The following is a 16,190-nucleotide window of genomic DNA, read 5'->3' on the forward strand; positions in this document are numbered from 1 at the left end:
AATCAATCAAAAGATTGACTTTCAGTATCTTCTTTTTTTTTCTTTTTACTGAAGTGAGGGGTCAGTGGTTGAACCAGACAGGCTAGCACATACACGCACATACACACACCCACACACAAAAGTGGGCTATTGTGCTGTATCTTGATCAATAAACAGATTTAAAACTAAAACACCAGGTGTAGTGTTAACAAAGAATTTTAACATATCTAAATGTAAACTTTCACAGCAGTCCATGTACTTGGCAAATGCAACCAAATCAGTGCTTATACTCTTGAAGGCAGTTGCGAAAAAGAACATTAGTGTTGGCCCGACAGCATACAAGACAGCATCCTAATACGCTGAATCCTGCTCTGAAACAAGCAAGGATGCTTTTTTCAGAGCAGGTTCAGGTTCACTTGGGAAGTGCTGGCTGATCCATCTTCCCTCTCATCAGACAGACTGGATGTGCTCAACAGGACCCTTGGGTGTTTCCTTTAAAAAAGTGGATCGAAATGATGATTAGATCATCATAATTATTATACTTTTTCTTCTACAAAAAAAACAAACAGATAAAGATGTCGACAACATCTTAACTGCTGACAAACACTCCTTGCGCTGCACAATAATGTGGTCTTTATCTGCGGTTTGGGTCAAATGTCTTCTGAATCTCCAACACATGAACGCACATCACCATTGTTCCTGTCTGACAAATCGCGCAAGCAGCATCAGGGCAACAGGTGATGACAGACGAGATGAGAACCAATCAGAAGGCTGCCAGTGTGCAGTTTAGACGGAGGATGCGCCGTGAAAAATATTCATTAATTCAAGCATTTCTGAAAGTTGTACAAATCAAATGTGATTAAAATTGTACCGCTTGACATTTCCAATAGAAACTGTAATTTAATTACATACTTTTCTCCAGTAAAGTAAACTAAACTAAAGTAACTAATTACAAATACGTTCATTTTGTAATTAATTTTTTTGTAATTAAATTACGTAACAGCGTTACATGTAATTCGTTACTCCCCAACACTGAGATCCACAAATGTTATATTGATTGTGTCAGTTATAGGTGTTCAGCGTGTAAATGTAAATATGTGGTGGATGTATACCATGACTGAGAAAGGGTGTTTCTTTCAAACAAAAACAAACCATTTCCAGAAAGAGGCAGAAGAGCTACAATGGAACCTAAAATATCTTGTAGGCAACAAGCATAGGATAAACAGACACAGAGGTAAGAATGGGACAGCTAAGCAACTATGTAGGTTCTTTGTGTCCCCTGTCTGCAACAGAAACACTTGGCCAGTCCCGTGAGAGGAAATGTGACAGGCCGGAAGGGAAGATAGTAAGTTTCAGAGTTACTGTGTCGCTGGCTTGTTTTATTCATATTGCAATACATATAATAAATTACAACACAATAGAAACATTTAATGGGACCAAAAGCTTTAAGCTGCTAGTCAACTTCAACCCAGGATGACCTCCTTTTATCTAGGAGCCAATTGCCTATTGTTATTGTCAAGAACATGGACTTAAATATATGATGTAGTCAAAGGTACACAGCAACCTGTCAGACTCCAGTTACAGGTGCCTCTGGTCACAGATCACAGTTCAGATCAGGTTCCAAGGGGGGATGGCAAGGGCTACTGCATTGTCCACAGGCTTGTCCATGTGGTGTGCTGTGTACAGGCTTCTCCAGAGCAGTGTTGCAATAGAAGCAAAAATTGGTTGAGAATATTGAGGTTGCATTGTAAGATGCAGTGTACTGTTATACTTGTGCAAATAGATACAATGGAGAGCTGAGAATAATACTCATAGTTTACTTTGTAGCAGTACTTTGCAAAGGCACACATGTATTAAGAGTAATCAGATTATGATTTAATATCAGACAATTGTCTATCAGGATTATGGCAGCTGTAATTTTTCTGTATTGTTGTTGTTAGGCATAATAAAACAAAGGAGAAAGTTTGTCAAACCTGCACTTTGAAACCATACAGGGCATGCAACCAGGACCAACAAGTCAGGGAAAAAAACATACAGGGCAGCCAAAGAAGGGGGAAGAGCATGAAGTGTAAATGACAAAAGATGAGAGGCCCATTAGATAGCAGAAGGTGTGAGGCAAGGGGGAAGCCAGGCCAGAGAAAATACCACAGAAGGCATCTTGGCAACAGAGAGAATGCCAGAATGGGAAAAGAAACACTGACGATTACTACAGTGGTTGTTAAACATTATCTGACAAAATGAAAAAAGTACAAAATGCTTACACTCTAAATGTGCATGTGCACACTAGTACATACTTGCCAATTTGTGGAAGTAATTCTGACAATTCTGTAGAGTAATCGGTATATTTGCCCACCTTTTTACAGCCACTATGCTGTACAGTAGGAGAGTTCCAGTGCAGGATTTAAAAGGTTTTACAACGGCTTAACCTCTGGTCCAAATGAATCCAGTGATGGGGTGGATGCAGCAGGTCCCTTGCCATGGGATCACAATAAGTTCAATAGACTGATAAGATCCTTGTCACTGTGAATGCTGAAACAATAACTTCCGACCTCATCAGTGGCTCCTGCCTTGGCTCCTACGTCCCTCACAGTTGGTTCCCCCATTCTTTTATGTCAGCTTCCTGTCTTGTGTCGCGCCAGAGGAGTAGACCTAGCTGGCTGTAAGTCAAAACCTGGATGAGAAAATGAAACACACACAAACACACACAGCATTAACAATAAGGCACTTTCACTCCAATCTAGGTAGTGTGCTTACAGCCTCTCCTCCGTTTGTTGTTTGCATCACTCCTGACTGTCTTTGTTCATTAATTAGTTTAATTGAGGGCACAGGGGAAGTGAATTTGGACTCGCCCCAGCTTTACATCTCCCCTCCTCCTTTACATCATCCTAAATTCAATGACTGTGTCCCATTCCAATGACCAGGAGTCACTGTGACTGGACACCCCTGCCCCCGCATTCTCCACACATCCCTCACCTCCCACCTCAATCCCCTGCTCTGGTCATGAAGCATGGCTCGCAGCACGTACCTTGTCTCCCTCTACTCTCTCTCTCATGTTGGCTCAGAGATAAGCAAACAGTCTTTTGAGCAAACAGAGCGACAGAGCTGGCAACATTGTCTCCAGCTTAGCACTGCAGTGGCTATGCAACATTAAAGCTGACTCATATCAGCAGAGCTATAAATGTGAACCTATAAAAAAATCAGCTTTTTGTTTTTTTGTTTAACACCTGAAACCTTGATATAAATTTAGATTCAATACAAATCTCACCCTGCTTTGATATCAATTTCAGTGTGTTACTGAGATAACATAAAACATATTGATTGAATACTCACATGGATATACATACATTAGCTCTACTGTATAGTAACGTATTGTTGATTTTGGCATCGGAAAAGTTGGAAGCTTTTTTATCAGTGTTTCCCAGTATTTGTGTGAGTAAAGCCCTGTGTGACACTTGACATTGCACGGTGGCTCCTGATAATGAATATGCAAACATGCCTTTACTGCTTGTCTTATGGAACAGCTCTGCGTAACCCATGGAAGACCCCCCCCACCCCCCACCCCCCTCCTCTGTGACACAGAGAGGGGACTTCCAGGAAATTTCAATTTATTTCCTTTTCTCTGGCTCCAAGGGGGCTGTCAGGCGTCAGGGTGAGGACAAGGGATATAAACACCGTTTAGGGAATTAATGCTGTATAATACATCTGCACTGAACTAATGAACAATGGATATCTATAACCCATACATGAAAGTATAACCATTGCATACTGAGTTGAGCTGTAGGTTCATGAGGAAGTCATATCGAGAGAAAAGTATTCTAAGAATGCTGCCATCAATGAACTCCAGTCCTCGCACAGTAAATAGACAGTTTCCTTTAAATAGCCTGTAGCAGATATCCTGTTGTGATGATAGGACCCGGGTCAGTGTCTGGGACGTCCTAAATAGATAATGGTTTTCAACAGAGAGATTATTTTAATTAATTATGAAGTTGTAAGCAAAACATCAATATTGAGCAAGAAAGAATTCTGATTTATGAAAATCTGTTGAGGTTGCAGTTTTGGGACGGCATAGCTCAAATGTCCCACATGTAACTGAACTGAGGTGTAAAACCGAAGCTGCTGGTTTTACACATGAAGCATTCAGAAAACCTTGTAAAGCACTGCATTCATTCATTCATGTTCCAGTCCTCTGGAGGATATGGCTTACGGTGGTCTGTGCTTCATAGACTGCAGGAAGACCTCAAAGGTCACACCAGTGGTTGTTAGATGGAACAGTCTGGTCTGTGTGTCACCTAGCTACCTGCAGTTGAAGTTACTCCTCTGCCATTAGAATTCAGTTTGTACAGAAGAAAGTGAATCCATCATTACAGGTGTGCAATGAATCTTGGGTTCTGCTGGGCCACGAACGATCCTCCTGATGCCTCCTCCTTTGCCCAAAGGACACCTTTGAAGGTGACTTCATGAGGGGACACTGGCATGGAAGAAAAAAAACAGCATTTCACCAGCGCAGCAATGTTAACATGACTCGTAGGTGGACACGTTCCATATCAGGTTGTCATCTTAGCCACAAATTCAATTAGTCTCCATTCAAGCAGCACTCAGACATTCAGTATTGACTGTAGCGAGAACATAAAAAAGGAGCTACACTGGTCTCTTTTTGACACTGTAATACCAGAGGCAAGACTTGCAGACCTGCCGAATACATGCTGACCAAAAAACATCTGCAATATTATAGGACAAAAATGAATAGAACTGATTTCTATAAGTTGGTTTTATGAGCCAATGTGATCATTTAGATCCACACAGGGGGATGCAGAACAAAGACAGCAAGTCAAGGAGAATACAATCTGAAAGATCAGGCCCGGAGGAAGGTCTGTCCTGATGTGGTGGTGTTTTACTGCTCCTGGCACTGATGACATGTTCACTGGATTCACTGAAGAATCTGATGTCCTCGTTTTATTATCCACATTTATTTACAGAGACCAAAATTATAGCGAACTGGACGCTTTCAGACATGAAGAATAGTCAGAGGCTTGTGTACAGGAAACATTTGCTATGGAGGTCATAAAGGTCAACAGATATTATTGTTTAACAATTTTCTATTTTAAGCCTGCCTTTTATCATCAGACTACTAAAAATATCCTTTGTTGTCATATAGCTTTAACTTTGTTGTAAAGGGTTATATATATATATATAACGTGCAACCTTCTGATATTCAGGAGGAAGTTTTGAATGAGCATATCTGTAAATATTTTAAGGATGTGTGTCACCGCAGGAAGTAGGGGATGTGGGCGTTTAACGTTATAGTACCTGTGCGTCATGCCCTGCGTGCGCTCTGTTGACTGGCAAAGGTGGCACTCAGGAGGATGCACAGTGATAAACGCAGACTGCAAGATTCAATGTTCAAGATTAAAGGTTCAAGGAATGACCTACATCCTGATCTTGCCTCTTATTATAATATGACACACATTCCACAAACTGTTTATTTTTTAAAAAAAAAAATACATTTCTTGACATTAAAATGGTGTAATTCGGAACCATCTGAACAATGAATGGGAAGTCTCCGCGCAGTTTTTTTTTCAGACATTATTTACTGTTTTTGGCCAAATGTTTAATAAACAGAGATCAACTATTATTTGGATAACAATGAAAGCAAACATTTTGCCTTAAGGGAGGAGTAGTTTATATTGTTTGTCATCATAGAAACAATGCAACTTTATTTTCAAAGTCATCAATAAAAAATCAAACGGGATCACTTTTTAGAAACACCTACCGGATAAGTGCACAAGAGATCCACAAAAGAGCTTCGTTTCCAATAAATGGGCAATAGACGGACCTATGGGCCAAACCGCGAGGACCCTGTGAGGGGCTATGCGGACACCGCTATGGAGTTTCCCAGTGAGTTATGGGCATGCCTTCATGATTTATTCTCTGTACTCTGCCTTTAGTTGTTAGTCTATTTTCAGTTTTACGCAATGGGGGGGCTGCAATGATGGGTTGATGTTTAATTACTCACCGTGGTACGTCAAAAGGCGCGTCCTCGTTCGTGTGGGCTTATCACTATAGGGGAGGTAAATAAAAGGTTTCGCCAACGCACAGCAGTGATGCAAAGTCTGGTAGGTGACTGATCTCGCCAGCAGCACGGAGCGTTTGTTTTTTTTCCACGCGGACCTACACGCCGGTCGGACTGCAGCGCTGGGAGCAGCGCGCTTGGTTACGTTGTTGGACTTGTTGGATTTGACTGGTGCCTCTTAAGTGGAGCCGTGTGACGCCTGCGCTCTTATTTAATGCTTTCACAATGTTTTTAAAAGATGCTGCACCTGTTTGCGAATGTTGCAGAAAACGGGTAGAGGTAAGAGACAGCATGATACTTGGCGTAATCCGGTGCGTATTTGTGTGCGGTGTCACATCAGTGTGTATGTATGTGCTCAGGGGTTTTCAAACACGTTCCTCTGATGATGTATAAACCTATAGACGTAGCGTGAAGGTACTTAAACATACTTTAATGTATGGGAGAATGCTGTCTGGATCATTTAAGCCATCTGTAGTTGGGCTCTGCCTGTTCTCCAGGTGTCCTCTGATCTAACACTTTACTCTGTGCTTCATAGTACAGGATTTTATTTTTTATTTTTATTTTATTTTTAAGTTCATGTGAATAGATTGTGTAATTGCATTTCCTGGAACACTGCTATACATTAGGCTATGCACGCAAACTATAATCCTCTCAGCTGCCATTAACCATTTAAGCTATTAAAATGTAAAGAAATGCTTGTCAGGAGAGGGATGTTGATATTTTCACTTTTAAGTCCTTCTGATCCTACTCATGTTGGTGATAAAGCTCACTGACTCTATGATCTCCTATAGGTGGAGATTGGTAGCTAGTGACAACCAGCTCATCTGTCAGGGTCAGTGGGAAAATACACTTCAAGTGTGCGTGTCTGGCATGATGCAGCACACTGGAAATTTCAGGGTTTAGAATATGAAAGCTAGAATATACGTTTTCTTTTGGCACTGTCATCACATACTTGTGTCAGCAGAAAGCAGCAAAACTTTATCACACGCTGACATCGAGTAGGAATTCCAGCAGAGCAGAGCAGGAAATTATGTCACACACATGTTGCCTGATAACATTTTATTTACAACGCTGCACTTTATAAAGAAGCAGGGAAGAGGCTGTAAAGGATACAAAGCCTGCCGTTCCATTCCATGATATTTGCTTTAAATAGCATCACTTTATCAGCTCTTTAATTATCGGTCAGCTACTTTCGCTATTTCCTTAACACGAGTCAGTTAGAATGATCCATGTCAAAGGTGTCACACCTCATGTGAGCAGCCCGCCACCTTTCCAAAGCATCTGTCACATACCTGGAGTGAAGTTTGCTATTATCCAAAGCACTACCACTCGAGGACTACTGCTTCCAATTTAAAATAGCAACATGATGTTGGCAGCTGATGTTGGCAGACAAAGAGGTTAACTTTTTTAGTCTGGCCGCAGTCCTGGACTGCAAATTCCACCGCCGTGGTGAGAAAGTAGAGAGAGAGAGAGAGAGAGAGTGTGTGTGCACACCTTTTAGATTGATGCATTCTCACGTAGGCAGTGGCGGAAAGGTGAAAAGGTCACAGATAATCCTCAAGCTGAGTCACACACACTTATTTAACAAATGTCAGAGGATATAGAAAAGGGACCATTAGTGTGTCTGCACTGACATCATTTTACCTCCAAACTGCTACACACATTGATATATGATTATAGATTTTTGTAAGTGCATATGGACTGTAAGTGTTTAAGTTTAGAAGGACCTCCAGGGTTTGTCACAGGGTGTCTTAAATTAATGGTTGAAGTCAATAAATGTATAATGTAGGTAAAGTGGAGCAGTCGCTTAGCAACCAATGAGATGACAGTGTTGTAGGGTTCTTTCTGTTTTGTAACTCAGTGTTTACGAATGATGAATGGCGCTTATTTATACGCATGGATTGGTCTGCAAGTCTACAGGGATTAGACTTCAACAAGTATGCAATACTGTTGCTAATGCGCACATAGCTATCAGTGGCTTTGTAAAGCTACAGTACCTACATTTACAGAAGGCTGCAGTGAAAGATTGGGCTGAACTTGCAGGTTATTAAGACACAGATTGAGTCTACGTGTCATTGACAACATACAGGACATTGGTATTGCAGGAAAGGGGGCATGGAGGTTAAGCTGATTAAGCTGTTGACCTCTTAAAGGACCAATACTAATGTCCTACTAGTAATGGTGTTGTCATACTTGATTTCCTATTAACCCTTAGTGGAACACCACAGACCAGCTTGTTCTGTGCTGGTTATTTCGGAATCTTAATCTAACATCTGCCTCGGCTTTTTTTTACCCTGCGTTTTGCGTCACACATCCAGGCTGCTGTGAAAGAGAGCATTCAGCATGTGGCATGGATGAACAAGGCTGGATGCCCACATGACCCATGAGGACAAAATCACTGTCATTGCTGAGGGTTTCCTGAGAGTTCAGACTGTGCTGTGCTTTCAATGGATGTTTCTTTCATGCTCACTGAGAACAGCACTAATGTCAACATTTCTGAATAAGGCTGACTAATGTTCCACTCATAGAAGCACTTCTGATATGAAGGAGGGGTTAAATCAGGTCATTCCTTCATTGTCATGATATCTGCAAGTTTCTGTTCATAATCCAGCAACTCAATCGGTGATGTATGCAAAAATTAAAACGTGATGAATGAAGTAGTGCTTAATCATGCTGATCTTACATGATACAGCACTAATTATCATCAATATGGTTTTACTGGAAAGGGGCTGTTTTGCGGGCAGCACACATCTGTAGACACAGATTTTAAAAAATGTAAGGAAGATGCAGGGTAGAGGATAGATGAACTACAAAAACAGTTTTTCATCTATTTAAAATATGAAAGCATATGATTCACGAGTAGACTGCTTTATTTTGTGCTCTAATCTATTGTTAAGCTGACGCCAATTCTCTTTTTATAACTAGATTGAAGGAATACACCCTCAGACCCTGGCTTTTTTCTGTTACAATAATTAGCTTGAGTATTGCAACTGTAATTCAAAACTACTACTAGCTTTTAAATGCCATACCAGAAATGCTAAAGTTCAACAATCAATAGAGAACAACCAAAGGGTTAGTTAAATGATAAAATTCTATTTATAGTTCTGTAGATCTAGCGTTGTTGCCGCTAAACAGTATATTCCACACTAATGCCTGCAGCACATGCAATACAAACCACCTTCCTTTCTCCTATCAGCCTATTATCATGACTCAAATTACACACATACTGTAGATACTTTGCGTGTGGTTGACTCTCTGTTCTATGTGTGATATGCAGGACTGCTTGCCTTGCTGTTGATAGTGTTGGAGTGGACCCGACCAGGCCTACCGTCCCCACTGAGGCCAATCTGTGACCTGAGGGTCCTTAACCATTTTATCAAGGAGGCACGAGACGCAGAAGTCGCTATGGTGAGAAGAAAATGTATGCATGAGACCTAAGAGCAGGCGATGGTTGCTGCACAGAGATAAAGATTGTCTACAGAGGCCTGCTTTCAAACAAAAAGAACTCTAAAAATGGTTGGTATTACTTCGTTGTTTTCTCAGAAGTCATGTCGAGAAGGATGCGCCCTGTTAGAGGCAGTCACCGTTCCTCAAACCACAGTCGATTTTGATGTCTGGGAAAAGAAAAATGTAAGTAATAAATGAAAACAGACTTATTTAGATGATTTTTGTCCAAGTGTTAGATTTGAATTTCTATTGCCGGAGCTGTTTTATTGCTTTCTTTGTTCCATATTGCTCCCATAAAGACTTGCTTTAACCCTTTGTTGTTTTTTTTGGCAAGACACAGGAGCAGACCCACGAAGTGCAGACTGGCCTGTGGCTCCTACAACAGGCCCTCAGCTTGCTGAGGACGTCGGTCACCAACACAGCGCTGCACAGCCACATAGACAACACAATCAGAAACCTGCTCAGCATTAACGGAGTGCTGCGTAGTCTCAACATCCAGGTGAGCAAATAGTTCAGTGTGCCGCCTGGAGCCTTCTGTAGCTTTAAAAGTATGAAAATGTTTAAGCTTCTTGCTAATTCATTTGGAAAGTTAAAAGTGTAAAATATTAGAGTGCAAATGTGGCCTCTGTGTTCCTTGTAATGCTTTCTTTGTAATAAACAAAGTAAGGGTTGTCATGGGACATTCTGCAAGCTTTTTTGTGAAAATGCCACAGGCACTGCAGCCTCTGCACAAGTTTGTTCATAGATTGCTTAACAAAGATTTTAAAATGACTCAGGTCCACACTGAGGCCTAGTGGATAGAGAACCTCAAGCTGAATGAGCAGTGTGCAGGCTCAAGGGTCATGTCAACATGCTTCTTTGTGTTGTCTCTTTCAGGAATATACTCCACCAGCAACTACAGTTGGACTTGAGGGAACATGGAGGGCGTCCTCAGCAACAGATTTGCTTCAAGTCTACGTCAACTTCCTGCGGGGCAAAGTGCGCCTCCTTCTTTTGGACGCACAGGCTTGTCAGCAAGATGTCAGCTGATCAGCTGCTCGCCCTTCTCCAGGCGAATATAATTTGTGTTTCGAAAGGCAAAGAGGAGGAACTTGACACTGTTAACATGCCCGCTGGCTGCTGGAAGCTGCGTGGAAAGAGGACACAGCAATCCTCACATACAAGGAGGACACTGAATGGACAGTCCCAGCAAGGCTTTGATGGACAGGAGATGATTGCACCTTGGAGTGAACACGGTGAAGCACACACTGACCAAACATTATGCCTTTGGGAAGCACTGCTCCAATAGCTGTTTTACTGGCACTCTCTTGCACTTTGTGTGTGGATGTAGTTGTGTGTGGGTGGGTGCGTGGGTGCAGTGTTGGGGAAGATTACTTTGGAAAAGTAACTGATTACAATTACAAGTTACACTGTTAAAAATGTATTAGTAGTGTAACTATTTCGATTACTTTATCAAAGTAATGTAACTAATTACATTTGATTACTTTGAATGAATGCCCTCAACTGTAAACCATATTCATATTTTAAAACCTGGCAGTGTTAACCTTTCAGCAGTAGCCTACTTAACTTATAAACACAATAATAAAAGTCACAAGATTGAACTTCAGTATCTCTTCTTACTGAAGTGAAGGGTGAGCAGTTAACAGGCCTCTAACACCTACAGAGCTGTATAGCCTAAATGTCAATGTTGAGATGCCTCTTCGAACTCAACATGGACTGTTTAGATGTCAACAGCATCTTAATTGCTGGCAAACACTTCTTAAACTGTGTACAATGTGATTATGCCCCTTATCTGCAGTCTAGGTAAAATGCTTTTTGAACCAACACACCAGTGCATTCTTCGTTATCCCTGTTGCTGTCTGACTAAAGGCTGCTACATACCTCTGGAACATGTTCGTGTTCCAGAGGTGGAAAGAACAAGAATATGTATGCAGAACTCATCACACAGCTCTCCCACTGCAGTGCTCTTCACACACACACACACAGAGTTTTTGAAGATGTTTGCGGCTGAACAACACATTTAGGCAAACATGTTTGAATCGTGCGCCAGCAGCAAGCAAGGCGAGCAGGCGACTGATGACAGGAGAACCAAATATAATTAAAAAATTCAAAAACAAACTAATTTAATTAAACACTTTTCTCCAGTAATTTTGTAACTAAATGACATAATGCATACATGTAATTCGTTACTCCCCAACACTGCGTGGGTGCGTGCAGTATGTATGTGTCTGTTTGCTGTGAGTTGGACCCTTCTTCAGAGAATTATGAAGTGAAAAACCCAGAAAATATTGATTGCACCCAGAAATTGGAAGACTGAGAGGCTGCGACTGTGCATCCATTTACCAATAGCACTGCAAGAGGCAAAAATAAATGAGGCCTCACATCACAATCCTTCTAACATTTTTCCATCTATGCCTCACAGAAACATTAGTCTCCTCTCTGGTTTTTTTCAGCAAATATTTGAATATTTTTTTAAGTTGTGTGATTACTATTTATACAGATTTTCTATTTTGAAGCTCTGGTTTTTAGGATTAGTGTCAGGTCTCTTCAAAAATGTAGTCACACTCAACACATTTACAGAGGTGTTTGTTCACACCCTTTGTAATGGCACGCTGCTGTTTTTTTTTTTTTATAAAGACTGTGTGTACCTGATTTGCTGTTTTATATTGCATATTGTTTCCAAATTACTGAACAAAGGCCTACAAAGTCCACCTTAAGGCTCAATTATAAGTGAGCAAGGGAGCATGAGGTCAGGGAAGAGGGTTACATGAGAACTGTGAAGATGTTTTGTCGTTATTATCTGTGTTTTTCTTTCTGCCTGACCGACACTCAACAAGTCTCTACGCACTGATAGCCAGACTGTCTGGAAAAATTTACAATTAACATCCTGTGACGCTGTAATTGCAAATAACTTTCCAGAACCTGACGTTAACTCTGCCTCCTCCCTCCCTCTATTGTTCGGCATTAAACGGCTTAGTCATGGGAACTTGACGCTTTCTAAGAAATTGATGCTAAACTGTTTCAGATTAGTTCTTCCTTATTTTTTCCTTATTTTTATATCTTATTCAAGTGCAAGATGTTTTTACGGATGTTTGTACATTTTCTTTCCTGTTTTTTTGTGTTGTTTTGTCTCATAACTGTGTAATTAACTATTTAAATACAAAATATTGTTCTTGCATAAAGAAAGGATAGATGGAAACACAACAAGAGGAAGCTACACAGCTTCAGCTGTTATTTTGCCATTAACATAGATCTCACTGTTTTCCCACCTGCTCAAATGTTCCTGTTGTTTAAGTAGACTTGACAGCTACAGAAACATACATTCCAGTTTTATTTTTGTTCATAAATATAACTGGTCATCTACCATAAAAACTCAACAAAATAATCAACAGAAGCATTTTAACATAATAAAACCAACTTTAAACAGATTTAAATGTCTCTGACCCTCAGCTGAACTCAAGCCACACTTAGACTGCTGAGGGATAACATCCTGTCATACTTATGGTTGCTATCCACTGACATCTACAGGACATTTACAACAACTACAACACCAGCATGAAATTCAAACTGAGGATTTGACTTGTTCTTTCTAATGAATCTTTAAACTGTAAACACATGACTCATAGGCCTTATTAAAACAATATACACACATTTAGCACAGCCATATTAACATCTATATATGAAAATCCATTGTTACATATGACCACTGTTTGTCCGAGGCATGCAAACTAAAAAAAACACATGATATGGAGCTTTCCATTTGGAAGTAATCCAAAATGGCTCACTGGTAAACACAGATGAAATGCTGCGCAGCTGTCTGCTCTATGCTGAAGCCCTGATAGGTCCCCACACAAGTGGTCCACTGATTTTCTGCTTATGAAGGAACAAATAGGACTTGAGGACAAATATAGAATCTCTGCCAGACACATGTATCTATTGAGCTAATTGAGTATCAGGGTAGAAAACCTTAATATGAATGGCAGAGTTATTACGTGTACGCGTCATTGGCTCCCCAGCCTCATCAGGGTCTTCAGGCTCCAGGTCGTCCACAAGCTCCACCGTGGAGGTGTTGGCTGCCAGCTGCAATGCTCCCTGACTGCTGGCCTGCAGCTGGAGGGCGATGTTAATAGCCCTGTTGATAGCCAGGCCCAAACCATGGACACAGATCTCCCTGTGACCCCCACCTTCCAGGAGCTTCTGACAGCGTGCCAACTGGGCCCGGAAATCAGTTTTCATGTTGACATAGACGTCATTCCGTCTCTTAGGGAGCTTCCTGGGGAGGCGTTTTCTAAGCGTGTACTCTACTGGGTCCATCTCCACAACAGAGGAGCTTGAGTCAGTGTGTGCTGGGGCGGTTTGAGGGACAGAGGACATACTGGGGTTGCGTGGTTCCGTCATGCTTGTCAGTGGATAGTGATGATTAGGCAGCGACTGAGGTCAAAGGAGGAAACTGTTGAAATAAGTACAACGCAAGTTGATTAAAAATGCTCAAATAAAACCATCACATTGTATTTATTATCCTTTCCTATCCTAGACATCACGTCGACATAATTTTACACAGTAAACAATGACGTAATAGTAAACCAACCAACTAGTTATATTACAACATGTAAATCTTACAATTAATACGTTTGCAAAACGCACCATAAAAAGAAAGAAGAGTAGAGGTGTGTACTCATAAACGAGGCTAAACATTAACTAGCTAACGCTATGAAGCAGTAGGCTTAGCTAAGGTAAGCTAACAGAATAATAATTACGACAAAGCATGGACGTAATGTTGTTCATCGACTCTTGAGCTATGTGATGAGCAAGCTTACCTTCATGTACTAAATTCAAGTAATAATATTTATTCTGCCGGTCGGTAATGCCTGGGGTACATTTCCTAATGAATGACAGCGTTGTTTAACCTCACGGGTTCATGTTTCTTCATGTTTCTATGCACCGGAAGTAATACAGCAGGGGGACTACAACTCCGGTGACAACGACTTCTTCTTCTTATGTTTAATGGCGGATAGCAACCAACGTCTGAAGTGCATTACCGCCACCTAGTATGATAGAATGTGGGTCTGAGAATTCTCCCGAATGAATGAATTATTTTGCATCTTTCTTCTACTTGCTTCATATTTCTTACGGTGCTGAAAAACATGTTTCACTGACTCTTCCTCCGCTGGATGCTTCTTATTAAATGTATTGTGTAGCTACTACGTCCAATACATGCAGCTACCGGCTGATGCCCAATGTTTGTTTGACGTGTATTTGAATGAATGAAACGGGATTCTATCTTGCCGTAAAATAATATCTCTTGACTCAGATTAAATAAATTAAAGTTTCAACTTCATAACAACAAAATAATACCGTTCACAAAGCAATCTTCATACAGTCAAAAAACTGTTTGCTTCCCCATTCATCAGCACCGGATGCTTTAATTTTCCCCACTTAAATCACCTGTGGCAGCCTGTGGCCCTGCCACGGGCGCCACCCCTTTAGCGCCCCCTAATGCCTCTGATGCCTATTTACAATTACACAAACATGGCTCTTACACATTGTCTTATTTAGTCCAGCGCATCCTAATCTCATTCAGTTATAGCTGTTTAGTGTATTGATGGATTTCTGCTTAATTTTATATAGACGGCGTCCTTTCTTCCCTTCACCCTAATGTTGTTGCCAAGCTGCCATGATTTTTTTCTGGACTATTGGTTTAACACGGTTCATAGATAAGAGGCTGTTTAGACAGCAAGCAAGTTATTTCATTTCCTTTTAATACCTCTGTGTGCTGGAATCCACATATATTTTTTTTATCTTCGCCAGAAAATATAACCGTGTTTGTGGAGTCTTGCTCACAATAATAATAGATAGGCTAATTATTCTAAGAAAAATGTACCTGTAAGAGGAAAAAATAAAATTAATACATTTTTTTTGTTTTTTTTTTTGCTTTTTAATAAGTTATATGTTGTATTTTTGCCATCTTGTCTGCTAGCCAATAACTGGAAAACGCTTAAAAGATGCATGGTGTATGGTGGCATGTACCACCATTACCCTCTCAGGAGTGGTGTATCTACAAAACAAGTCAGGTCACAAGGTCACAGAGGAACCCAGGCTAACCTGTAAGCAGCTAAAGGCCTCTCTCACACTGGCTAATGTTCATGTGGATGAAAACACCATCAGAAGAACACTGAACAACCATGGTGTGCATGACAGAGCTGCAAGGAGAACGTCACTGCTCTCTGAAAACAACACTGCTGCCGATCTGCAGTTTGTTAAAGCTCATGTGGACAAACCAGAGGGCTGCTGGGAAAATACTTGGAGCACAGATGAGACCAGAATAGAGTTATTTGGCTTCAATGAGAAGACTAATGTCGGCCAACCACCCCTAACACCGCTTCTTCAGTCTGCTTCCATCAGGGAAGAGATACAGTACTGTCTACAACAACCAGCCATCAGTGTGACACTGATCTATGTTTTCGGATTATAAAAATGTGACTCACTCAGAACTTTTACAAAAATGATTACTTCTGGTTTGAAAGGTATTCCATCACAGTGTGTACTTTGGTGTCTGCTGTGCAGTGTGTGACAGCCACAGTGTAAGAAACAAATGGTGTAACAGTGTACATGAAGCACTAACATCTCTGTAGCAGAGTAAACCTGAACAAAACTGCCATCTGGTGGTCACAGAGTCTTCAAGGATTCTATTCCA

The 16,190-nt window shown here is 40.9% G+C and overlaps 2 protein-coding genes and 1 long non-coding RNA gene across 6 annotated transcripts; 1 reads left to right on the forward strand and 2 right to left on the reverse strand.

Moving 5' to 3' along the window:
* Positions 1-1,082: 1,082 nt before the first annotated feature.
* Positions 1,083-6,063, reverse strand: LOC114451075 (uncharacterized). Of its 2 annotated transcripts, none has more exons than XR_003672171.1 (3): positions 5,993-6,063; positions 4,277-4,447; positions 1,083-2,650 (listed from the first exon to the last, which is right to left on the reverse strand). It is a non-coding gene; the product is annotated as an uncharacterized LOC114451075 (long non-coding RNA). The 2 variants fall into 2 exon arrangements; XR_003672170.1 differs by having other exon boundaries at positions 5,750-6,063.
* epoa (erythropoietin a) lies at positions 5,796-12,820 on the forward strand. 3 transcript variants are annotated; one of them, XM_028429608.1, is made up of 5 exons: positions 5,796-5,874; positions 9,327-9,457; positions 9,593-9,679; positions 9,831-9,995; positions 10,373-12,820. In XM_028429608.1, the coding sequence occupies exons 1-5, from the start codon at positions 5,796-5,798 to the stop codon at positions 10,523-10,525; spliced, it is 615 nt and encodes a 204-aa protein (XP_028285409.1). In that variant the 3' UTR covers positions 10,526-12,820. The 3 variants fall into 3 exon arrangements, with proteins under 3 accessions (XP_028285409.1, XP_028285410.1, XP_028285411.1); XM_028429609.1 differs by having other exon boundaries at positions 9,837-9,995; XM_028429610.1 differs by lacking the exon at positions 5,796-5,874 and adding an exon at positions 6,069-6,328.
* Positions 12,810-14,450, reverse strand: pop7 (POP7 homolog, ribonuclease P/MRP subunit). Its single transcript, XM_028429611.1, has 2 exons — positions 14,314-14,450; positions 12,810-13,946 (listed from the first exon to the last, which is right to left on the reverse strand). The coding sequence occupies exon 2, from the start codon at positions 13,892-13,894 to the stop codon at positions 13,430-13,432; it is 465 nt and encodes a 154-aa protein (XP_028285412.1). The 5' UTR covers positions 13,895-13,946; positions 14,314-14,450; the 3' UTR covers positions 12,810-13,429.
* Between the last annotated feature and the right edge of the window lie 1,740 nt (positions 14,451-16,190).

Source organism: Parambassis ranga, chromosome 18 (genome assembly GCF_900634625.1).
Source record: "Parambassis ranga chromosome 18, fParRan2.1, whole genome shotgun sequence".
NCBI lineage: Eukaryota > Metazoa > Chordata > Actinopteri > Ambassidae > Parambassis > Parambassis ranga.